The following is a 25,171-nucleotide window of genomic DNA, read 5'->3' as shown; positions in this document are numbered from 1 at the left end:
AAAAAAAAACAAAAAAAACAAAAAAACCCTCTAGTAGCATCCTATCAAAACAAGAATAAGGTTCAGATCTTTCACTGTGGCTTCCAAATCCCTATGAGATCTAGTCCATGCCTATCTTTCCTGTCTCATCTTGTACCTTCTACATCCTCTAACGTTTCCTTAGAAAGATACACTCTATTTCAGCTACAAAAATGAGCACTGGCTTCTTCCATCTTCTCAGCACTTTGGCATTCTCTGTCATTTTGCTATAGTATAGTATCTTTAGCACTCTTTTCACTGTCTGAAATTATCTTGATTCTTGGTTTATTTATTTTTTATTGCTATGTTCCCACTAGAATATCAACTATTCTGAGAACAGGAACCTCATCTTTTTGGGTTACCATAGTATCCCCTTTAACAAAATAGTGCCTGACACATAGTAAGTACTCCATAATTACTTACTAAATGATTGGCTGAATGAATGGTGAGAAATACCAATTAAACATTTTTTTTTTTTTTAGACAGAGTCTCACTGTCGCCCTCAGTACAGTGCCATGACGTCACAGCTCACAGCAACCTCAAACTCTTGGGCTTAAATGATTCTCTTGCCTCAGCCTTCCAAGTATCTGGGACTACAGGCGCCTGCCACAACACCCAGCTATTTTTTGTTGCAGTTGTCGTTGTTTAGCTGGCCTGGGCTAGATTCGAACCCACCAGCCTGAGTGTATGTGGCTGGCACCGTAACCACTGTACTATAGGCGCTGAGCCTAAACATTATTTTTTAAACATCCATAATGTGTAAGGATGTGCTGGGTGCTGTACCAAACACAAAATCAGTCACAGTTATCCATTCAGTTATTTTACTGCCTGATGGAAGACAAGGTCAAAGGATGGATGAGGGAAAAAGTGATAACAGAGCATGAATGGGTAAACTTTTGCTTAGGTTGGCAGGTAAACAGCAAGAAGTTATATCCTTTCAGGAAGCACACCAGAAAGTGAACAATCTGTTGCAATTCTAAGGACTCAGTTATATCAAGAACACACCCTAAAATTTACCAGTAGTAATGCAGACTATACCTTTAATTAAGGACAAATCTCCCTTCTTAACTTTGACAGAAAGTTTGCATATTGTTAATCTGGTTACTTCAAAGGCAGAATTTTCCAACTCGTAGTGCTGATAACAGGTGGAATAAATGATACTGTCCTTCACTCATTGAAATCTTTCCACACTCCATGGTCTTTTTTTTTTTTTTTTTTTTTGAGACAGAGCCTCAAGCTATCTCTCAAAGCTATCTCCCTGGGTAGAGTGCTGTAGCATCATAGCTCACAGCAACCTCCAACTCCTGGGCTCAAGCGAGTCTCCTGCCTCAGCCTCCCAAGTAGCTGGGACCACAGGTGCCCGCCACAACGCCTGGCTTTTTTTTTTTTTGTTGCAGCCATCATTGTTGTTTGGTGGGCCTGGGCTGGATTTGAACCTGCCACCTTTGATGTATGTGACTGGCGCCTTAGCCACTTGAGCCACAGGCACTGAGCCCACTCCATGGTCTTTAAACTTATCTTATTGAATTGTCATAACAACCCTATGAAATAGTCATTATTTTTTTCCCCCATTCACAAGAGTACACAAGCGGTACAACTTTAAGAAACCAGATCATGGCTCGGCGCCTGTGGCTCAAGTAGCTAAGGTGCTAGCCACATACACCTAAGGTGGTGGGTTTGAATCCAGCCCGGGCCTGCCAAACAACAATGATGGCTGCAACCAAAAAATAGCTGGGCGTTGTGGTGGGCACCTGTGGTCCCAGCTACTTGGGAGGCGGAGGCAGGAGACTCGCTTGAGCCCAGGATTTGGAGGTTGCTGTGAGCTGTGATGCCACAGCACTCTACTTAGGGGGACAGCTTAAGGCTCTGTCTCAAAAAAAAAAAAAACAAAAAAAACAAAAAAAAGAAACCAGATCATACCTGGCTCAAAATTTATGCTTTAAGTACCTCAAAATGTTTTATAATGCATTAGCTGACAACCTTTGAAGTGCAAATATTCACCAAAGGGTATATTGCTACTCTAGTATATCTTGACTCTGGAAGTTCGTAGAATCATGCCTAATACACTTACCAGTTACTGACATTGTTAGAAGCCATAGCAACCTGACAGCACTTCTGTGACAGTCCCCATCATTACAGCCTGCAAAATGGCCTCATATACATATATATATATAATATCAATATATAATATATATATATTGAAGTAACTTAGAGTTAGTTTTTTAGGATTCCTCCTGACGGAAGAGATGAAAACTGCTGACTCATGCCTTCCTTTCAGAGGCAACTGTGGTACCTAGGCTAAAGGAAATTTTCAGATGTTAGTTTAAAATACTACTTGAAACTGAAAAACACCTTTCGCTGTTTTCGGATATCCTATTTCTTCTGTTTTTTATTTTATATGTGAATTCAGGAGGTATAAATAAAGGAAGTAACAAATAATTAAAACATAACATTGGCCCAGCTAGAGGGCCAATATTAAATATAAAAATATTTTTGCAATTCTGGTTATTATTGTTGCCAATTTGGTAGGAAAGAAATAATCCTGGTTTGAAATGAAGGGAGATCTAAAAGTAATTCTTTCTGAAGGGCCCGTACTTTCCTAATCCTTTATTTGATTTTCTCTGAGAGCTTCAGTAAGAAAAGAAATGAGAAGAACAATATTTGAGGGACAGAAGGTCAAGGAAGTTAGTGTAATATTTCCATACTTTTTTTGACCCCGTTGACTTTTTAAAAGATAAATGTTATAATACTTTTCTACATAAAAATATATACACATTATATAAAATTTGGAAAATTCATAAGATAAAAAGGTGAGAGAATGACTATTTTCTGTATTTCTGCCCCCTTAAAGGATAATCACTAATCTCATTTTGATGTATTTTTTTTCCAGATATAGGGTTTTTTATAAAAAAAAAAAATTGTTGGCTCGGCACCTGTGGCTCAAGTGGCTAAGGCGCCAGCCACATACACCTAAGGTGGCGGGTTCGAATCCAGCCCAGGTCCGCCAAAAACAACAATGATGGCTGCAACCAAAAAATAGCTGGGCATTGTGGCAGGTGCCTGTGGTCCTAGTTACTTGGGAGGCTGAGGCAGGAGACTCGCTTGAGCCCAGGAATTGGAGGTTGCTGTGATGTTACAGCACTCTACCCAGGGAGATAGCTTGAGGCTCTGTCTCAAAAAAAAAAAAATTGTATTTACATAGCTGTGGTCACACTGGAAATATAATTTGGGTTTCTGAGGAGCACTTTATAAATGACAGTAACTGAAAGAATGGTCAACTTAGTCTTTGAATGTACAACTGTACTTTAGTTTAATAATACTAGGTTGGATATTCTGGGGATTACTTCCTTTAAAATCAGGAAATGATACCATGTGTACCTTGATTAGGAAAAGTTAGAAAATTATCTTGTGTTTGTATTCTCCTAATATCTCAGAATGCTTTATTTTGTCAGACAACAACCTATTCACTAAGTGGAGGACTAGGCCAGAGGCCATGATAGAAATTGTCAGGTCTCAGTTAGGCGCCCATAGCACAGTGGTTATGGCACCAGCCACATGCACCAAGGCTGGCAGTTTGAATCTGGCCTGGGCCAGCTAAACAACAATGACAACTGCAACAACAACAAAAATAGCTGGGTGTTGTGGCGGGCACCTGTTTTCCCAGCTAATTGGGAGGCTGAGGCAAGAGAATCACTTAAGTCCAAGAGTTGCAGGTTGCTGTGAGCTGTGAAGGCAACGTAGTGAGACTCTGTCTCAAAAATAAATAAAATAAAATAAAATATTAGGTCTCTATGATCCCAAGGACATATACTTGGGCCTATCTTTAAGAAACTTAAGAGCTTTCTGAAGAGAAAAGTTCTAACTGAATTTATTAAAAGATTTTCATAATAGGAGTGATAAAAAACATCCAGATAATTTATGCTCATTATATTTTCAAATCTGAAGTATAGAATTTAAAAATAAATACTGTAATTTTATCACAACCAAAATAAGTTATATTGCAAATTACATTCTCATAAATATATGAGAATAATGTGTTAAATAACATTAAATAAATTAAAGGGGATATAATTAATTATAGGCATTGATTTTATGACAAAAAAATAATTTTACTATTTTATAATTGGTTGCTATCAATAGCTCAAGACATAGGAGAAGCACAAAGATGCTTATTATAGAGTGTTGTTTTTTTTTTTTTTTGAGACAGAATCTCAAGCTGTCACCCTGGGTAGAGTGCCGTAGAGCACACAGCAACCTCAAACTCTTGGGCTTAAGTGATTCACCTGCCTCAGCCTCCCAGGTAGCTGGGACTACAGGTGCCCACCACAACGCCCAGCTATTTTTTGGTTGTAGTTGTCATTGTTGTTTGGCAGGCCAGGGCTGCATTCAAACCCACCAGCTCTGGTGTATGTGGCTGAGTGCCCTAGCCACTTGAGCTACAGGAACCGAGCCTATTATAGAATATTATATAACAATAATAATGAAAAACCAGAGGTAACCAAAATGTCCAACAGAATGATAATGGATTAAATACATTATGGTAATCTTTTTCCATGGAATATTTTACAACTACAAAATGTGATATTTAAAGAAGAATTTTTAATGATGTAATGTTTTAAAACATTTTTAAAAATAAATGTTTACATGGTAATATTAAATGTTAAAAGTATTTTATGGATATCCATTGCTTTTAAACAGTTTTTATTTATTTATTTATTTAACTTTTTTTTAAAATTTCAGATTAATGTGAGGGCACAAACAATTAGTTTATTATGTTTGCATTTGTTAGGTAGATTCCCTGTTGTAGTTGTGTCCTATCCCTAGGAGGTATGTCATACACCCTTACATTGTGCCCATTAAGTGGAAGCACCCCAAATCCTCTCTCTTCTCTCCTCTCCCCATCTTGAATTGAATTGAGTTTTTCTGTTATGTGGACATGTATTAGATCGTCTACTGGCTTCATATTAGTATTGAGTACATTGGATACTTGCTTTTACATTCTTGTGATATTTTACTAAGAAGAGTGTATTTCAAATCCATCCAGGTTAATACAAAAGATGTAAGGTAGCCAGGCATGTGGCAGGTGCCTATAGTCCCAACTATTGGGGGGCTGAGGCAAGAGAATTGCCTAAGCCCAAGAACTGGAGGCTGTTGTGAGCTGTGATGCCACAACACTCCACCGAGGATGACAAAGTGAGACTCTGTCTTTTCTAAAAAAAAAAAAAAAAAAAAAAAAATGTAATGTCTCCATCCTTAGTTTTGTTTTTAGAATGAGATCATATACCACACTGTATATGCAATATACAGCCTGCTTTTCTATTTCTTTAATATTACTATATTTCAAACTATTAAGTATTCCTCTATGATGTGATTTTAAAAGACTCTAGAGTATTCCATTTTTCAGATGTCCCATACTTTCTTTAGTCAATCTTCTATTATTAGGCATTTAGATTTTCCCTTTAAAAAAAATTCTTTTTTTTTTTTGAGACAGAATCTCACTATGTCGCCCTCAGTAAAGTGCTGGGACATCACAGCTCACGGCAACCTTACACTCTTGGACTTAAGTGATTCTCTTGCCTCAGCCTCCCAAATAGCTGGGACTACAGGTGTCTGCCACAACACCTGGCTATTTGTTTGTTGTAGTTGTCATTGTTGTTTAGGAGGCCCGGGCTGGGTTTGAACCTGCCAACCCTGGTGTATGTGGCGGCGCCTTAGCCACTAAGTTATGGGCACAGAGCCTCCCTTTAAAAATTAGTGGTTTGGGCTTGGCACCTGTGGTTTAAGCAGCTAAGACGCCAGCCACATACACCTGAGCTGGCGGGTTCGAATCCAGCCCGGCCCACCAAACTACAATGACAGCTGCAACCAAAAAATAGCTAGGCATTGTGGTGGGTGCTTGTAGTCCCAGCTACTTGGGAGGCAGAGACTCGCTTGAGCCCAAGAGTTGGAGGTTGTTGTGAGCTGTGATGCTATGGCACTCTACCCAGGGTAACAGCTTAAGGCTCTGTCTCAAAATAAATAAATAAATAAATAAAATAAAAATTAAAATTAATGGTTTGGACTCTATGCCTTTTACAGTAGTGCCAAAGAAGATGAAATATTTGGGAGTTTACCTAACAAAGGACATGAAAGATCTTTATAAAGAGAACTATGAAACTTTGAGAAAAGAAATAGCTATAGATGTTAACAAATGGAAAAACATACCACGCTCATGGCTGGGAAGAATCTACATTGTTAAAATGTCTATACTACCCAAAGCATACAATTGTAATGCAATCCCTATTAAAGAACCACTGTCATACTTTAAAGATCTGGAAAAAATAATACTTGATTTTATACGGAATCATAAAAAAACTCAATTAGCCAAGACATTACTCTGAAATAAAAACAGATCAGGAGGAATCATGCTACAAGACTTCAGACTATACTATAAATCTATAGTGATCAAAACAGCATGGTACTGGCACAAAAAAATAGAGAGACAGATGTATGGAACAGAATAGAGAGCCAAACGGCACCCATAGCACAGTGGTTATGGTGCCAGCACATACATCGAAGGTGAAGGGTTCGAACTCAGCCAGAGCCAGCTAAACTACTGCAACACATACACACACAAAAAGCAGAATAGAGAACCAAGAGATGAACCCAGATACCTATTGTCATTTGATCTTTGATAAGCCTATCAAAAACATTCAGTGGGGAAAGAGTCCCTATTCAACAAATGGTGCTGGGTGAACTGGTTGGCAACCTGTAGAAGACTGAAACTGGACCAATACCTTTCACCTTTAAGAAAAATAGATTCTCATTGCATAAAAGATTTAAACGTTACACATGAAACTATAAAAATACTAGAAGAGAGTACAGGAAAAACACTCAAAGAAATCAGCCTGGGAGAATATGTTATGAAGCAGACTCCCTGGGCAATTGAAGCAACACCAAAAATACATTACTGGGACCTGATCAAACTAAAAAGCTTCTGCACAGCCAAGAACATAGTACATAAAGCAAGCAGACAGCCCTCAGAATGGGAGAAGATATTTGCAAGTTATGTCTCTGACAAAGGTTTGATAACCAGAATCCAAAGAGAACTGAAGCATATTAGCAAGAAAAGAACAAGTGATTCCATCTCACTGTGGGCAAGAGATTTGAATAGAAACTTCTCTGAAGAAGACAGGCACACAGCCTACAGACACATGAGAAAATGCTCATCATCCTTAATCATTAGAGAAATGCAAATCAAAACCACCTTGAGATATCTAACTCCAATAAGAGTAGCCCACATCACAAAATCCCAAAACTATAGATGTTGGTGTGGATGTGGAGAAAAGGGAACACTTCTGCACTGCTGGTGAGAATGCAAACTAATACGTTCCTTTTGGAAAGAAGTTTGGAGATCACTTGGGGACCTAAAAATAGACCTGCCATTCAATCCTGCAATTCTTCTACTAGGTATATTCAGAATATCACTTTATAACAAAGTGATATTATATCCAAAAATCAATTTATAACAAAGATATTTGCACCAGAATATTTATTGCAGCCCAATTCATAATTGCTAAGTCATGGAAAAAGCCCAAGTGCCCATTGACCCATGAATGAATTAATAATTGTGGTATATGTACACCATGGAATATTATGCAGCCTTGAAAAAGATGGAGACTTTACCTCTTTCATGTTTACATGGATGGAGCTGGAACATATTCTTCTTAGTAAAGTATCTCAAGAAGGAAAGAAAAAGTATACAATGTACTCAGCTCCACTATGAAACCAATATATAATCACCCACACTTCCATATGAAAGCTATAACCCAACTACAGCCCAAGATGAAAGGGAAAGAGGAGGAAGAGGGTAGGAAGTGGATAGGGGGAGGGAGAGTAATTGGTCAGACCACACCTATGGTGCATTTTACAAGGGTACATGTCAAATCTACTAAGTGTAGAGTATAAATGTCTTAACACAATAATTAAGAAAGTGCGGTGAAGGCTATGTTACCAGTTTGTTGTAAGTATTTCAAATTGTATATAAAACCATCACATTGTACACAGCTATGATATAATAAAAATAAATAAATAAAAATTTAAAAATGCAAAAAAATTAATGGTTTGAATCTACCTCTCTCACTCTTCCTCATTTCCTGTATGCCTCTCTCTTGTTCTTCTTTTCTACTGCCTTCTTTAAGCTAAATTCTAAGAAGCTAAATTTCTCTATCAAGAAGTACACAAAATTTTTATCTTTTGATTTTTTTCTACTTCTTAGATTCAGATATGCCTAGACATTTGTTTTTACTTTGAGTTGGCAGTGACCCAGCTTCCCTCTCCAATGCCTAGAGTATGAAGACATCAATCCAAGGGCCAAGCATATTCCCAACTAACGTTGCTTAGCATGAAAGGACAGTCTCCTTGAACATGGCTTCCATTTCTCTTACTTTTGCTTACTACAGATTTGCCATGAGCTTGAATGGGAACTCCTACACTCCTTTCCATTTTCCATGCCATCCAAGAACACAGCACCTTTCCATATAGTCTATATATGCAGGCTTAATAATTTCTGTATAGTTCTCAGCTCTGCCAATGAGAATTGAATGCTTAACACACAGATACTTGCTTTCAACACCACATCTTTTTCACTAAAGGGGAGTAGTGAGTTCAGATATACATATTTCCCCTACCTTACCTGGAGAAGGTCACTAGAAATTCTTCTTTAAGTCCTTGAAGAGTTGTACTACATCCCATATGGTACATGCATATTAACCATCACTGTATGTGACCATCAATGTAGAATATAAAAGTAGTCCTACATCAACAACTTGACATGTGAGATCTTTAAGTTGATGGTCTTTAAACTGTTCTGGGTAAAGAAGGTGACACATACTGATCCGTTTTGAGGATTCTATGGGGTAATACCACCTTTGTGGTACAAAATTATTCCAAAGAAGTAAGTTGGCTTTATAGACATCTTTAGGATAGGAGTCAGTCCTAACATTTTTCAGCATTCTACTTGGCTGGTGCTATGGTTTTAGACATAAAGCAGCTATTTTGTACCATAACTGTTGACTGGTAATGCTTAATAACCCTGGAAAATGGTCATGATAAATGCCTGTGCCTAATGGTGAGTCTTACTTAGTCCAGCAGATCTTATCCAGCAGCTCCTTCATTGTCATGTGGTCCCACTCTTCTGCAAGGGGTGCCTTCCATGGGGCATCACTGGGAATCTACATTCAGATGAGGATTTGAAGGAGAAAGACAAATGTAATTGTCCACTTTAAATAACTATTTAAATAGTGTTAAAATCTCTAACTTGAAGAAAACTGTTAATCTTTCCAAATTCCCCCAATAGTTACTTTTACTATATAGTCAATGCTATCTCTGTAGATTTCCTATTTTAAATCTATACCACTTAAGCCATGTTTAATTTATAACACTTCATGCACAATAAATGGATGTATCATATGTTGTAATTGGGTTATTTCCAAATATTGATTACTAAGTTACTAACTTCTAGAGAACATTCATAAGTGTACTCTTTAACAAGTATCATATGGCTGCACTAAATTATGTCCAATTGGAGTTTCCAGGTTTGAGCATGGTGATGAATCAAAGACCTAGAAGTCTTACTTAGCTATATCCTAAGGATTTGCTAAATTAGAAACATCATCTCAGGAAGGCTGAGTGATACATGATTTTCTGTCCTCTTGTAAGCACTATAACAATCTGTTGGACATTTCATTCTTTTGAACGCTAGAAAGAAACTTCATTCACACCTTTCACAAATCTTTACTAATTGTTACCATGTCTTCAACAATATGCTAGGCACTGATGATATGCTGTACCTTGTTTCTTTTAAGGACTAATCTTATGAAAAATACAAATGTAGTCAAAGAAACTTTACCTCCTGTCCCATGTCATCTATTGTCCTCCAAAGGTTGTTAAAATCAAGGTAGATAATTGGATTCCACACAGGCGGGAATGGGCCCCTGAAGGGGTATGATTTGCCCTGTGAGATACAAGATATATTTTAAAGAGTAAACATGTACAACAATGTTAAAGTAATTAAATCTGTCAAGTTGATAAATGTCTACCAGAAAAATTATGTTAGTTACTAATAGGTGATATACACTCAACTCTTTTAGTTCCTTGTGACCTCAAAACATCACTTAACTTTTAAGCATAGAGATTTCCATCAAAATCTTTCATTAACTAAATAAGTTTGGCACCATATCAAGCACAGTAAAGAGGTATATCTCTCTGTAATTGGAACCCTTACCAGGTAAAATATGAATGCCAGTACGGAAGTGTAGTTATCTAAAGTAATCTCATTTGCCTATGATACTTGCAAACGAATGCCACTGGCAACTGAGATTGAAGAGCCCCTGTGTGCTTGGAGGGTCAGAAAATTATAACTATCAAAAACTACAAACATCCTACAAGTTAGAAGGGGATAAAAAACCAATCACAATAATAGAAAAAGCCATGAAAGAGAGCCCAGGAAGTTCTTATAAGGGTACAGATGTGCTAGGTCAACACAAGAGTTCCCAGACATCAGCAAAATCAGAAAAGAAAGATGAGACAACTTTCAAGTCTCTCGTCCAGACATGTTTACACTACCTAGTTCTCCCTGCAGGGATACCCTGACACAGAGATGAAGGAAATACATCTCTCCAGGGATTGAAAATAAGACAGCCCACAAATCATCTCTAGGAGGCTTAACTTGCTAAGGGTGGTTAAGGTACATACACCCAAACTATTTTAAATCAAACTACTTTAGAAAACCTGAATCAGAAGCCAAGCTGTGCATTCTGACAGTATCTTTCAACCGAATCAGTGTAACTCAAGGTTCTTAGTCAACTAAAACCTTACAATAACTCTGAGTCATTCAACAAAGATACATCGTGTGTTGACGCTGTAGGCAGAGAAACTGGAGTTGCGAAATGAGAACAAATTTCATGTTCGTTTTTGCACTACAGGCAGTCCCCAAATTATGAAAAAGATAGGTCCCATAGGTTTGTTCTTAAGTTGACTTTGAATGTAAGACAGAACAGGTACATTTATCTGTATTAGCCGCCATTCCTAAGTGTGAGTCATACATTAGTCAGATATTTGTAACTCAGGGATTGCTTATAATTCTGTGGCCATGTTGGTCTTTTCTCTCCAGAGGGCACCAAAAAAATGTATACACATTTTAAGAAAGGAAAAAGAAACTGTATTAAAATTGTAATAATATATTCTGATAACAAAAGATGAATACATGTCATGTTGAGCACCTCTTGTAACTGCAGAAGTCTAACATGACTTGAGTATTACAAATTTAATATAGTTTTTTTCCTTTCTTAAAATGTGTATAGATTTTTGGGGCACCCACAGTGTATGGAGAAAGAGAGAATGAAGGATTCAATTTATTTTAAGGAATTAGCTCATATGGTTGAGGAGTCTGGCAAGTGGTGCTGTTTGGTGGCAGGATAGGCTACAGAACCAGAGAAGACTTGCAGTTCAACTTCAAAGGCAGTCTGCTGGCTGAACTCCCTTTTCTCCTGCGAAGGTCAGTCTTTTTCCATTAAGGCCTGCAACTGATTGGATAAAGCCCACACATATCATGAAGGATAATCTGTTGTATTCAAAGTCTACTGACTTATATGTTAAACTCATTTAAAAATACCTTCAGGCTTGGTGCCTATAGCTCAGCAGATAGGGCACCAGGCACATATACTGGAGCTGGAGGGTTTGAATCCAGCTCGAACCTGACAAACAACAATGACAACTGCAACAACAACAACAAAAAATAGGCAGGCGTTGTGGCAGGTGCCTGTAGTCCCAGCTACTTGGGAGGCTAAGGCAAGACATTCGCTTAAGCCCAAGAGTTGGAGGTTGCTGTGAGCTATGACGCCATGGCACTCTATCAAGGCGACATAATGACTCTGTCTCAAAATAAATAAATAAATAAATAAATATACCTTCATAGAATACTGTATGCCCAAATATCTAAGTACTGTGGCTTACCAAGTTGAAACATAAAATGAACCATCCCAGTCCTTTGTTAACTTTATTGAGGTGTAATTTACATACAATATTCCCATTTTAGTTTAGTTTATTTGTTTTTTTGTTGTTGTTGTTTTTTGGGGGGGGTTTGCAGTTTTTGGCTGGAGCTGGGTTTGAACCCACCATCTCTGGCATATGGACCCAACACTCTACTCCTTTGAGCCACAAGTGCCACCCCTAGTTTACTTGTTTTTCATAATTAAAATCATTATTATTATTATTATTTTGAGACAGAGTCTCAAGCTGTTGCCTTGGGTAGAGTGCTGTGGTGTCACTGCTCTAGCAACCTCAAATTCTTGGGTTCAAGTGATCCTCTTGCCTCAGCCTCCCAAGTAGCTGGGACTACAGGTGCCTGCCACAACACCCGGCTATCTTTTGGTTATAGTTGTCATTGTTGTTTGGCAGGCTGGGGCTGAATTCAAAACCACCAGCTCCAGTGTATGTGGCTGGTGCCTTAGCCAGTTGAGCTACAAGGGCCAAGCCTATAATTAAAATTATTAAAAACAACTTTTAACTGACATAAAATTGTATATATTTCTCATGTTCCACATGTTGTTTTGAAATATTTATAGTGGAATGGCTAAATTGAGCTAATTAACATATACATTATCTCACATACTTATTTTGGATATTAATTAACATATACATTATACACATAATTAACATATACTTATTTAAGGGTGAGAACCCTTAAAATCTACTCTCCTAACAATTTGCAAGAACACAATACATTATTATTAACTATAGTCACCATGCTGTACAACAGATCTCTTGAAATTCTTCCTCCTATCTAACTGAAATTTTGTATCCTATGACAAAATTTTTCCCAATAATGTACCCATTTTAAATGTAAATTATAATGTAATTGAGGAACTACCACCATAATCAAGATAGAAAACACTCCCATCATTCCAGAAGTTCCCTCTTCCTTCCCACATAGTCCCTGGCTCTCTTCTGGTCCAGGGCAACCCTTGTTCGGTTTTCTGTCACTACAGATTGTTTTTGGTGTGGTTTTTTTTTTTGTTTTTTTTTTTTGTTTTTTTTGAGACAGAGTCTCTCTTTGTTGCCCTTGGTAAAATGCCCTGGCATTATAGCTCACAGCAACCTCAAACTCTTGGGCTCAAGTGATCTTCTTGCCTCAGCCTCCCAAATAGCTGGGACTACAGGCGCCAGCCACAATGCACAGCTATTTTTAGAGACGGAGGTCTTTCTCTTGCTCAGGCTGGTCTTGAACCCATGAGCTCAGGCAATCCACACTCCTTGGCCTCTCAGAGTGCCCGGCCTACAGATAGGTTTTGCCCATTCTAATTTTTTAAAATGGATTCATACAAGTATGTATACCTTTACATCTGGCTTCTTTTGCTCAACACAGTGTTTCTGAGGTTTGTCCATGTTGTAGCTTGCTCCTTTTTAAAACTAAGTACCAGTCCATTACATGGATGTACCATGGTTTGTTTATCCATTCACCTGTTGATAACTATTTTCCGGCTTTGACGTACTGTGAATGTAGCTGCTGTGAGCATTCCTGTACAGGTCTCTCTCTTTTTTTTTTTTCTTTTGTGTAAATGCCTAGGAGTGGAGCAGTGGAGACATATGGTGTATTTTTTACTTTTTCAGTTTAATGGCTTCTTGAAGTGGTTGTACGGCTTTACATTCCTAGCACCAATGGGTGAGAGTTCTAGTTTCTCTGCATACCGACCCTTGCTGACTTTTCTTTTATGTTTTTTTTTGGTCACAGTGTCACTCTGTTGCCCTGGGTAAAGTGCCATGGTCTCATAGCTCACAGCAACCTCAAACTCCTGGGTTCAAGCAATCCACTTCCCTCAAGTCTCCCAAGTAGCTGGGACCACAGGCGCGCACAACTAAGCCCGGCTAGTTTTTTTATTTTTAGTAGAGATAGGGTCTCACTCTTGCTCAGGCCTGTCCAGAACTCCTGAGCTCAACCAATCCGCCTGCCTCAGCCTCCCCAAGTGTTCGGATTACAGGCATAAGCCACCACATCCAGGCTGTTTCATGTTTTAAGCACACCTTTTATTTTAAAAAGGCAATATTAGATTTACAAAAATGTTGCAAAAGTAGTTCACAAAGTTCCCATATACCTCTCACCTAGTTTTCTCTAATGTTAGCATCTTGTGTTACCATGGCACGCAAAACCAAGAAACTGACACTGGTACATCATTATATATTAAACTTCAGATTTTATTTAGATTATACCCATTTACCCACTCACACCCTTTTTCTGTTGCAGGAGCCTGTCCAGGGTGACACACTGCATTTCATCATCCTGTCTCTTTAGTCTTCTCTGGTCTGTGATAGTTTCTCACTCTTTCTTCATATTTTATGTATGACCTTGACAGATTTTAAAGAATCCTGGTCGGCTATTTTGTAGAATGTCTCTCAACTTGTATCTGTCTAAAGTAATTTTGTTGTTTTTATTTTTAGACTGCGGGGGGGGGGGGTTAGGGAACAATACCATAGAGATGAACTGATCTTGCCATCACATCAGTGAAAGGTGTAAATGGTGGTGCCCAGCAACAAGGTCACAGAGATGTTCAGGCCATGTTTATTGAATGGGGAGAGTGACCCTCCTGGGCAGTGCAAAGATGGTGTCTGTACCTGGAGGTAGTTAGAGACCACTTTTATATGGGGTAGTAGAGGGTGGGCACATTTCACAGGTTGCCTGTCAGGTTAGGGTCTTTCCTGTGAACTTCTCAGGGATGGGGCTGGATACCCCATCTTTGTTTTAGGAGGGGAGGAAAAGGAGGAAGGGAAAAGGGATTGTGTGTGTCTGTTTTAGCCCTCCCCCCATAATCACCTTAGGGAGCATGTGATATATCAACATAGGTCTCTCCACTGTGAAGTTGTTGTTTACTCCCTTCTATGTTCTTTGGAAGAGAATCACTAAGTTCAGACCATCATTAACAGGGGATTGTAGGGATTAAATTTCATTTCCTGGAGGGGTAGTACCTCTTCCCCCCACCCTTTTTTTTGAGACGGAGCCTCAAGCTATCCCCCTGGCATCACACTCACAGCAACCTCCAACTCCTGGGCTCAAGCGAGTCTCCTGCCTCAGCCTCCAAAGTAGCTGGGACTACAGGCGCCTGCCACAACGCCTGGCCATTTTTTGGTTTCAGCCATCATTGTTGTTTGGCGGGCCCGGGCTGCGGATTTGAACCCACCACCTTAAGTATATGTGGCTGGCGCCTTAGCCGCTTGAGCCACAGGCACCGAGCCCCTCTTCCCCCTTTTAATTCACTTATTGGATCATTTATTTATATCAGTATGTGCTTGTGTGTCTGTGTGTGTGTGTGTGTACACACAGGAGATTTCAAAAAATGTATACACATTTTTTTTCAATTTTTTTTCTTTTTTTGAGCCAGAGTCTCACTATGTCACCCTTGGTAGAGGGCCGTGGTGTCACAGCTCATAGCAACCTCAAACTCTTGAGCTCAAGTGATTCTCTTGCCTCAGCCTCCCAAGTAGCTGGGACTATAGGCACGTGCCACAATGCCCAATTATTTTGTTGTTGTTGTTGTTGTAGTTGTCATTGTTGTCTAGCAGGTCTGGGCAGGGTTTGGACCTACCAGCCCCCCTGTTTGTGGCTGCTGCCCTAACCACTGAGCATGGGCGCTGAGCCCCCAACCCCCTGCCAAAACAAATGTAGACACTTTTTTTTTTTTTTAGACAGAGCCTCAAGCTGTCCCCCTGGGTGGAGTGCTATGACATCACAGCTCACAGCAACCTCCAACTCCTGGGCTCAAGCGAGTCTCCTGCCTCAGCCTCCCAAGTAGCTGGGACCACAGGCGCCCACCACAATGCCCGGCTATTTTTTGGTTGCAGCCGTCATTGTTGTTTTTGGTGGGCCCGGGCTGGATTCGAACCCGCCACCTTAGGTGTTTGTGGCTGGCGCCTTAGCCGCTTGAGCCACAGGCGCCGAGCCGACACATTTTAAGAAAGGAAAAAACTGTATCAAAATTGAAACACTCAAAGCACACTTGACTTCTGCAATTATAAGAGGTGCTTAATGTAACTTGTATCCATCTTTTGTTATCAGTATATATTGTTACAATTTTTTTTTTCAGTTTTTTTTGGCCAGGGTTGGGTTTGAACCCACCACCTCTGGCATATGGGGCCAGCGCGCCCTACTCCTTTGAGCCACAGGTACCACCCTGGATGCTGAATTTTAAAAACCTGTACTTACACCTCCTCCATCAGCGCTTACACATAGAACTTAGTAGAAACCTGTAGATTACTCCATTGGGTCATTCTCCACAAAGCACATGTGGATCCCCATTCCAGCTCTGTTTCTCCTAAGGACTGACATAGAGTAAGACAGTTTCTGGGTCCCATCATCTTCCTCCAGTAAGTATGCCCAGATTACCATACATAGCTGAGTTAGGTGGTCTTCTTAGTATCCCAGAGCTCTCTATTTCTCTTTGATCTGCCAGTAACTCCACTGCACTAGCTTCATGCATTTACCATTCTGTGTCACCCACCGGGCCCTAACTGCAAGAGCATGGGCTTGGGGCAGCTTCCCTGGGACAAGCCATGGCTCTGCTATTCATCAGCTACATTAAGTTGCTCAACCTCTCTGTGCTTCAGTTAACTCAACTGTGAAGCATGACAAGTGTCACTAACTCAGAGACATATTGAAGAGATGAAATGAGTCGATCCATGTAACTCACTTTGAACAGTGTCTGGCATATTGTAAGCGCTCAATAAATGTTATTACTGCAGCTGCTACTGTGGGAACCAAACTAATTAACTCAAGTCAAACTACCTCCTTTTGTTGTTTACTCAGAACAACAGGCCTCCGCATACCAAGGACCTTATCACATACCTAGGTGTTAGGCAAGCACCCTTGTGCACTCAGCCCACATCCTGACCCCCTCCCCTTTGTCCCACTAGCCCCCTTGTGCACTCAGCCCACATCCTGACCCCTCCCCTTTTTGCACTCGCCACTCTACTCTGCACATACCCCACTTGCGACCTTTATCCCTTCCTTCTCATTCGCTCACCTGAGACAAAGAAGACTTGTCCCTGAGTTGATTAACCCTGAACACGACCACCCGGTACTTATCAGTTTGGGACAGACATGGTTTACCTACCAATAAGGGGAAGGGGTGGGATGGACTAATGGGAGGGAAGAAGGAGGGGTATAAAGGGACTTTTTGGATAGTCTGTAAGGGCTGTTCATGCTTTTTCTCAAAGTTGCAGCCCAGTCTCTGAGCTTGAATGAATAAAATTCCTCATGCCTTTGCAGCGATGTTCAAACTCTCAGAGTGGTGCTTGTATTGAATCTGGGGGCTTACACTACTACTGTTAATTATCTTTATATGTCCAGGACCTGCTGGCATAGATTTCTGGCACATAGTAGGCTTGTAATTCATGTTTGATATCATTTTAGCTATGCAACCTTGTACTTGTTATTAGTTTAACACACAATGTCTTGATCTCTAAAGCACTCTTTTGTACTTTGGATTCCTGTGCCATTATCAACCTTATTTTTAAGTCTCCAGTTGAACCCAAACCTATTCTGGCCTCTGCAGATCCCCACCAGCAGAGTAGTATCAATCCCTTCCCCCACCTGCACAATACACATGCACTTGTACAAACAGGCTGTGAGATGAAACTTAAATAGCAAAGAACCAAGTCAAACCACCCATTGCGGGGAATGTGCATCTATGGCTGGAATACAAAGTCATTTCCCTGGATTTCTCAGTGCGGCATTGTGCCCACAGATAAAGGGGATGAGAAAGAGACGAGGCCACAGCAGATTGAATAGCCATCCCTTAAATGAGAAGAACAGCACATTTTTTGTTTAAGAATCCTTAGGACAAAAATGGAGGGGAAGAAACTGATACTCAGCCAAATAATTTCATTATTTAGGGGTTTGTTTGTTTTTGTTTTCACAAACACCTTGGTTGTGCCAGAAATCATCAACTGGTGACTTGAAGAAGAATATGAGCCCAGCAGATTTGGCTAATTAGTGTCTATTCTGTCACAGCCAGGATCTGCACCCACAGCCATGGCAGCTACTGGAAACATAAAGACGGTGGTTTGCCGAGGGAAGGGTGAAGGACAGATTTTCAGTGACAGCCAAGTTAAATGACAAACCATGACCTGCATGCAGAGCCCCACTGAAAAAGAGCATCCTGTACCTCCTTCTCTGTTAACCTTCCATTCGGCAAATGTGAGATGGACACCTCTCCACCATCCCTCCCTTCTTTCCACCAAGATAAGACCTTGTACCTTTGTACAGTACATGTCATATGAAAGCAATTTGAGAGGTTGGGAAGAAAGTACCTTCCAAGACTCCATCTGACAGATCTTCGCTCAACAGTCCAGCTGAAATATCACCTTAGCTAAAGGTGCATACAATGAGGTCCCAGAACCCCTTGGGGGCTTTGCAATAGCAATCATTTCAGCAATACAATGGAGACAAAGACCAGCTTTAAAGCCCTCCAGATATAAGAATACTCTTAGAAAGGAGGTTTGTTTAGAACTCTAAAACCAAAAACAGAAGTGACTATCACAAAAGGCTGTGTGTGAACAAATGGTAACCAACAATATGTAAAGAGTGCTATGAGGAAATGGAATAAACATTTTACCTCTTTTTTTTTTTTTGACAGAGCCTCGAGCTGTCCCCCCTGGGTAGAGTGCCGTGGCATCACAGCTCACAGCAACCTCCAATTCCTGGGCTCACACGAGTCTCCTGCCTCAGCCTCCCAAGTAGCTGGGACCACAGGCGCCCGCCACAGAGCCTGGCTATTTTTTGGTTGCAGCCGTCATTGTTGTTTTGGCAGGCCCAGGCTGGATTCGAACCTGCCACCTTAGGTGTATGTGGCTGGCACCTTAGCCACTTGAGCCACAGGTGCTGAGCCAAACTTTTTACCTTTTTATGTACTATTTTATTTTATTTTGTTTTTTGAGACAGTCTCACTACATTGCCCTCAGTAGAGTACTGTGGCATCACAGCTCACAGCAACCTCAAACTCTTGGGTTTAAATGATTCTCTTGCCTCAGCTTCCCAAGTAGCTGGGACTACAGGTGCCCGTCACAAAGCCTGGCTATTTTTTTGTTGCAGTTGTCATTGTTGTTCAGTTGGTCCAGGCAGGGTTTGAACCTTCCAGCCTTGGCACCGTAACCACTGTGCTATGGGCACCAAGCCTATGTACTCTTTTATTAACAGTCCTTGATATTTTAGATATAAGCAGGTAAATTCATAAAAACAAGTACTCTTTTATAAGATCAGAGAAAACTAATAAACACAGGAAAGAGCTATTGTTAAACTCATTAAAAAAAAAAAAAACTCAGATCTTCAAGCAACAGGGAATAAGTAGGGTAGGGAGGAAATGTCTAAATTTATAAGATTTACACAACCAAAGGCAGGGCAAGAGTTTTGTGCCTCAGATTTGGCCAGAGTAAAAATAGCATAGCATTTGTTACTGTTTTGAACATGGTCCAGGGAGTCCCGTCTTTGGAAAGAAATCATGAGAAAACATCAGAATAAGCCCTCAACTCAGGGTGTGCCCAAGTTACAAAGTCTAATTACATATAGCATTTTTATTTTATCCTCATTGCAGCCCTGTGAACTAGGACCAGCAGAAGTTATTCCTTCCTTTTAAGATAAAGAAAATAAGCTCAGGGTGGTGCCTGTGGCTCAAAGGAGTAGGGTGCCGGCCCCATCTGCCAGAGGTGTGGTGGGTTCAAACACAGCCCCAGCCAAAAACCTCAAAAAAAAAAAAAAAAAAAAAAAAAAAAGAAAAGAAAGCTCAAATAAGTTTAAATGATTAGTTGGGACCTAGTCATTTAGATTAGATTACAAATGGAAGTTATTAGACGTTCTATTTAATTTATAGTTGCTGCCATGGTCATGAGTGTGAAGTGGCAGGATGGGGAACACCTGGCAATCCTGGGGAACCACCCTTTCATTAGCCAACACATATATGCTGGTGATTGATATCAAAATCCTTGTGATACAAGTTAAGCAAGTGTCAGCAGCAAGCACCATGAAGAAGAGACACTACAATAAGGACACGGAGATTGAAAAGCAATGCTTATTTTTCTCTGGGCTCCCTAGAAGGAACTGTAAAGTGGACTTAGGGATAAACAGATAACAGGAATCCAAAGCAGCCCCAGTCTCTTTAGGGGACACTTCAGGGAATGTGGGTATTTGATGAGGGGTAAGACATGGCTGGAAGACATGCATCCCTGCCAGTGGGGAGAAGGCGAAGGCCAGAAGCTATGGTTGATGGAAATGTCTATGCACACATAGTGTGTGTTTGTATACATATGGAAATTCCAGATGACAAAAAAAAACTATAAATGGTAAGCATCATAATCCCACCAAGTATCCAGCCCATCCTGGATATTAACATTTCAGCATATTTCTTTCATCCGTTTATTAATTTTGTATATTTTATGGTTGAATTCTTTTTTTTTTTTTTTTAGAGACAGAGTATCCCTTTGTTGCCCTCGGTAGAGTGCTGTGGCATCACAGCTCACAGCAACCTCCAGCTCTTGGGCTTAGGCAATTCTCTTGCCTCACCCTCCCAAGTAGCTGGGACTACAGGTGCCTGCCACAATGCCCGGCTACACAGTTGAGTTCTTGTTGTACATAGAATTATTGACCTGCTAGCTTTCAGTGGTATAGCCTAAATATTTCCAATGTCATTCATTTGCTATTGTTAAATAAACCTTTCTTGATTATTACATAATATTCCATGATATGGGCTCGGCGTCTATAGCTCAACCGGCTAAGGCGCCAGCCACGTACACCTAAGGTGGCGGGTTCGAATCCCCAGCCCGGACCCGCCAAACAACAATGACGGCAGCAACCAAAAAATAGCCGGGCGTTGTGGCAGGCGCCTGTGGTCCCAGCTACTTGGGAGGCGGAGGCAGGAGACTTGCTTGAGCCCAGGAGTTGGAGGTTGCTGTGAGCTGTAATGCCACGGCACTCTACCCAGGGGGACAGCTTGAGGCTCTGTCTCAAAAAAAAAAAAAATATTCCATGATATGCAGAGACTAGCAGTTATTAAACTGTGGCTTGGGGAGGGTCCCCAAAACACATTCAGGGAATATTTGAGGATTTCCCTTTTCAGCTACATATCTACATAAGGGAATATTTTCTTCGTATATTTCAATCAAAACAACATATTATAGCAGGTTAAATGCCAAAAGAGAGATGAGAATCCAGCTGTCTTCTACCAAGTCAGATGTGAAACAGATATGCAAAAATGTAAATCAATGCCACTCACTCATTTATTTTTGTTTTAGAAACTTGTTTTCTCATAAAAATATGTTAACTTATAATAGGGTTATTATTGTAAGTCAATAAATATTTTGAAGATTTTGTTTCAGTTTCTAAAATAGCAAATAGGTCAGCACCTGTGGCTCAGTGGATAGGACACCAGCCCCATATACCAAGGGTGGCAGGTTCAAACCTGGCCCCAGCCAAACTGCAACAAAAAAATAGCTGAGTGTTGTGGTGGGTGCCTGTAGTCCCAGCTACTTGGGAGGCTGAGGCAAGAGAATCACCTAAACCCAGGAGTTGGAGGTTGCTGTGAGTTGTGTGACGCCATAGCACTCTGCCAAGGGCGATAAAGTGAGACTTTGTCTCTACAAAAACAAAAATAAAAATTCTAAAATGGCAAATATAAAGAGATAAAGCTGCATAGGTAAAAGCTAGTTGGAATTCTCCAAAATTTTAAAAAATGTAAAACTGGCTCAACGCCTGTAGCGCGGTGGTTACAGTGCCAGCTACATACACCAAGGCTGGAGGGTTGGAACCTGGCCTGGGCCAGCTGAACAACGACAACTGCAACAAAAAAATAACCAGGTGTTGTGGTGGGCACCTGTAGTCCCAGCTACTTGGGAGGCTGAGGCAAGAGAATCACTTAAGCCCAAGAGTTTGAGGTTGTTGTGAGCTGTGATGCCCTGTACTCTACAGAGGGCCACATAGTGAGACTCTGTCTCAAAAAAAAAGAATGTGAAACTTTGAAAGGTGCTGAAATAAGACCTTGGGAGAGGGTACAAAATTACTTTTTTTTGAGACAGAGTCTCACTATGTCACGCTTGGTAGAGTGCCCTATCGTCACAGCTCACAGCAACCTCAAACTCTTGGGCTTAAGCAATTCACTTGCCTCAGCCTTCCAAGTAGCTGGGACTATAGGTGCCTGCCACAACACCTGGCAATTTTTCGTTACTCTTGTTGCAGTTGTCATTGTTGATTAGTGGGCCCCAGCCAAGTTCCAACCCGTCAGCCTCAGTGCACGTAGCTGGCACTGTAACCACTGTACTAAGGGCACTGAGGCAAGATTACTTTCAAGACGCCAAGAGAAGTAATACAAATTTGCTCTGAAATGTGATAACTGTGTGACTACAGGCAATTGCTTAATATTTGTTAAGTTTCAGCTCTCTTATCTTTAGAATTGGAATCATGACACCTATTTCAGGCATATTATATGAATAAACTGACATTATACATGGCACACAGGATAAACACACTAAATGGGTGTTGTCGATGGCTTTGTGATTATCACAAATGTACCATCATTTATATAACCACTTCTTGCCCATAAATCCTTGTTGACATTTTTTATTAATCACCTCTGGATAAATTCCTAGCACCAGAATTTCTGACATAAAGATTTATGTTGGACTTTTTATTTTCATTTTATTATTATTATTATTACTATTATTTTTATCATTATTTTTTGAGACAGAGTCTCACTTTGTCTCCCTGGGTAGAGTGCTGTGGCACCACACATAGCTCACAGAGACTTCAAACTCCTGGGCTCATATGATCCTCTTGCTTCAGCCTCCCGAGTAGCTGGGACTATAGGTGCTCACCATGACACCCAGGCTAGCTTTTCTGTTTTTTTTTTCTGTTTTTATTTATTTTTCTTTATTTCCTTTGAGACAGAATCTCATTATGTCACCCTTGGTTGAGTGCTACAGCATCCTAGCTCACAGCAACCTCCAACTCTTGGGCTTAAGTGATTTTCTTGTTTCAGCTTTCCAAAGTAGCTTGGGCTACAGGCACCCGCCACAGTGCTGCTATATTTTGTTGCAGTTGCCATTGTTGTTTAGCTGTCCCAGGCTGGGTTCAAACACGGCACCCTCAGTGTATGTGGCTAGCACCCTCACCACAGTGCTATGGGCACCAAGCCAGCTTTTCTGTTTTTAGTAGAGTACAGGTATCATTCTTGCTCAGGCTGGTCTCGAACTACTGAGCTCAAGCAATTAACCCGCCTCAGACTCCCAGAGTGTTAGGATTACAGGCGTGAGCCACCGCGCCTGGCTCTATGTTTGACATTTTAAAGCAGACTTGCTGAAAACCAGCAATCAAATTGATCTTCACATGGTCTTGTTTGTTTGTGGGCTCAGTAAAGATACAAGAATTCCACTTTCTAGAACCATCACCAAAAGAGGGGGCAACTGGTTCTTAGACACTCAACAGGCTGGCTTCGTGATATGTACATCAGTAATGTCAACATCACACTCTACATGTTCTGCTGTTGTCCTGACCTCTATTCTGGAGGCAAAGATGCCACACCCTAGGGCAGCGCCTGTGGCTCACAGGGTTGGACACTGGCCCCATATACTGAAGGTGGTGGGTTCAAACCCAGCCCTGGCCAAACTGCAACCAAAAAATAGCTGGGCATTGTGGTGGGTGCCTGTAGTCCCAGCTACTTGGAAGGCTGAGGCAAGAGAATTGCCTAAGCCCAGGAGTTGAAGGTTGCTGTGAGCTGTGTGACGCCACGGCCGAGGACGATAAAGTGAGACTCTGTCTCTACAGAAAAAAAAAAGATGCCACCCCCCAATTTCTGTCACATTTGGGAACCCCTTTGCCATCTTATTCTTTTTCTTTTCTTTTTTTTTTTAGGGACAGACTCTCACTTTGTCGCCCTTGGTAGAGTGCTGTGGCATTGCAGCTCACAGCACCCTCCAGCTCTTGGGCTTAGGTGATTCTCTTGCCTCAGCCTCCTGAGTAGCTGGGACTACAGGCGCCCGCCACAACACGCAGCTATTTTTTGTTGCACTTTGGCCGGGGCCAGGTTTGAACCCACCACCCTTGGTATATGGGGCCGGCGCCCTACTCACTAAGCCACAGGTGCCGCCCTGCTATCTTATTCTTGATGCTGGCCTTGATCCCTGCCAGTAGAAACAAGGTGGCCTGGTCTTTTATAGATCTAGTTGCTGAGAAATTTGTGTGTTTGTTTGTTTATTTTGCTGATGTCTCCTCTGTTGTTCATGGGAATCTTGCTTTCCCAAGCATGGGGTGTGAAGGTAAGCCACCTGCCCCTAATATAACTCAATCATTAATTTTACAGCTAACAGCTAGTGCTATACTTGGGCGCTGAACTAATTTGGATGACCAAGCTTTACTTTCTAGTTCAGAAGAAAGGAAATTTAATCTTTCCCATGAGGATGGTGGGGGGAGTCCTGCAAACTCAGACAATAATGCCAACATTACATTTTTAGAATTTGCCAGCAGCACCACAGCACTATGAAAGGCCTGGGGTTGTCCACATGGGGAGAAATAGGGAAGATGGGGGTGGTAGTGACTGAGAAACTAGGCAAAGCCCTTCAGGAAAAATAATAACCACAATGACAATGGCTAGCAGTGTGTTTATTCTGTTTAGGTCTTGTTTTGTGCCCTTTACATGTATCTACACAACATTCTACAAGATAAGACAGAATACTGTTCTTTTCAGACAGAAAAACTGATGCATAGAGAGATGAAATACTTCTCATTTTCTAAGATCTCAGAACTATTACTAGTAAATGGCAGCAGCATTTAAATTCAGGCATTCAAAGGCCAATGCTCTTGATCATGAAGTTTCCCAGACTCTTAATTAAAATTATTGAACACTATTCATCAGACACTGAATTGGCAGCTTTAAGTTAATTATTTATTTTAAATCCTCACAACAACCCAGTGTGTAAGCTGCTAACAGTATGTTTTGTTTTTAACAGATGAGTTTCAGAGCACAGAGTGGTTGAGTAACTTGTTTAAAATCACACAGTTTGGCTCGGCGCCTATAGCTCAACCGGCTAAGGCGCCAGCCACGTACACCTAAGGTGGCGGGTTCAAATCCCCAGCCCGGACCCG

At 40.8% G+C, this 25,171-nt stretch overlaps 1 protein-coding gene across 1 annotated transcript in view; it reads right to left on the bottom strand.

Annotated features, from left to right (window-relative positions):
- MAOB (monoamine oxidase B) overlaps positions 1 to 25,171 on the bottom strand; it is a 153,313-nt gene that overhangs the window by 35,631 nt on the left and 92,511 nt on the right. The window contains exons 4-5 of the mRNA XM_003783800.3: positions 9,908 to 10,012; positions 9,139 to 9,230 (exon numbers count right to left, since the gene is read on the bottom strand). Coding sequence (XP_003783848.1) covers positions 9,139 to 9,230; positions 9,908 to 10,012 — 197 coding nt within the window. The remainder of the gene's footprint in view (positions 1 to 9,138; positions 9,231 to 9,907; positions 10,013 to 25,171) is intronic.

Source organism: Otolemur garnettii, unplaced genomic scaffold (genome assembly GCF_000181295.1).
Source record: "Otolemur garnettii isolate 467f Iridium unplaced genomic scaffold, OtoGar3 scaffold00009, whole genome shotgun sequence".
Classification (NCBI taxonomy): domain Eukaryota; kingdom Metazoa; phylum Chordata; class Mammalia; order Primates; family Galagidae; genus Otolemur; species Otolemur garnettii.
This window is presented reverse-complemented; position numbering and strand designations above follow the sequence as displayed.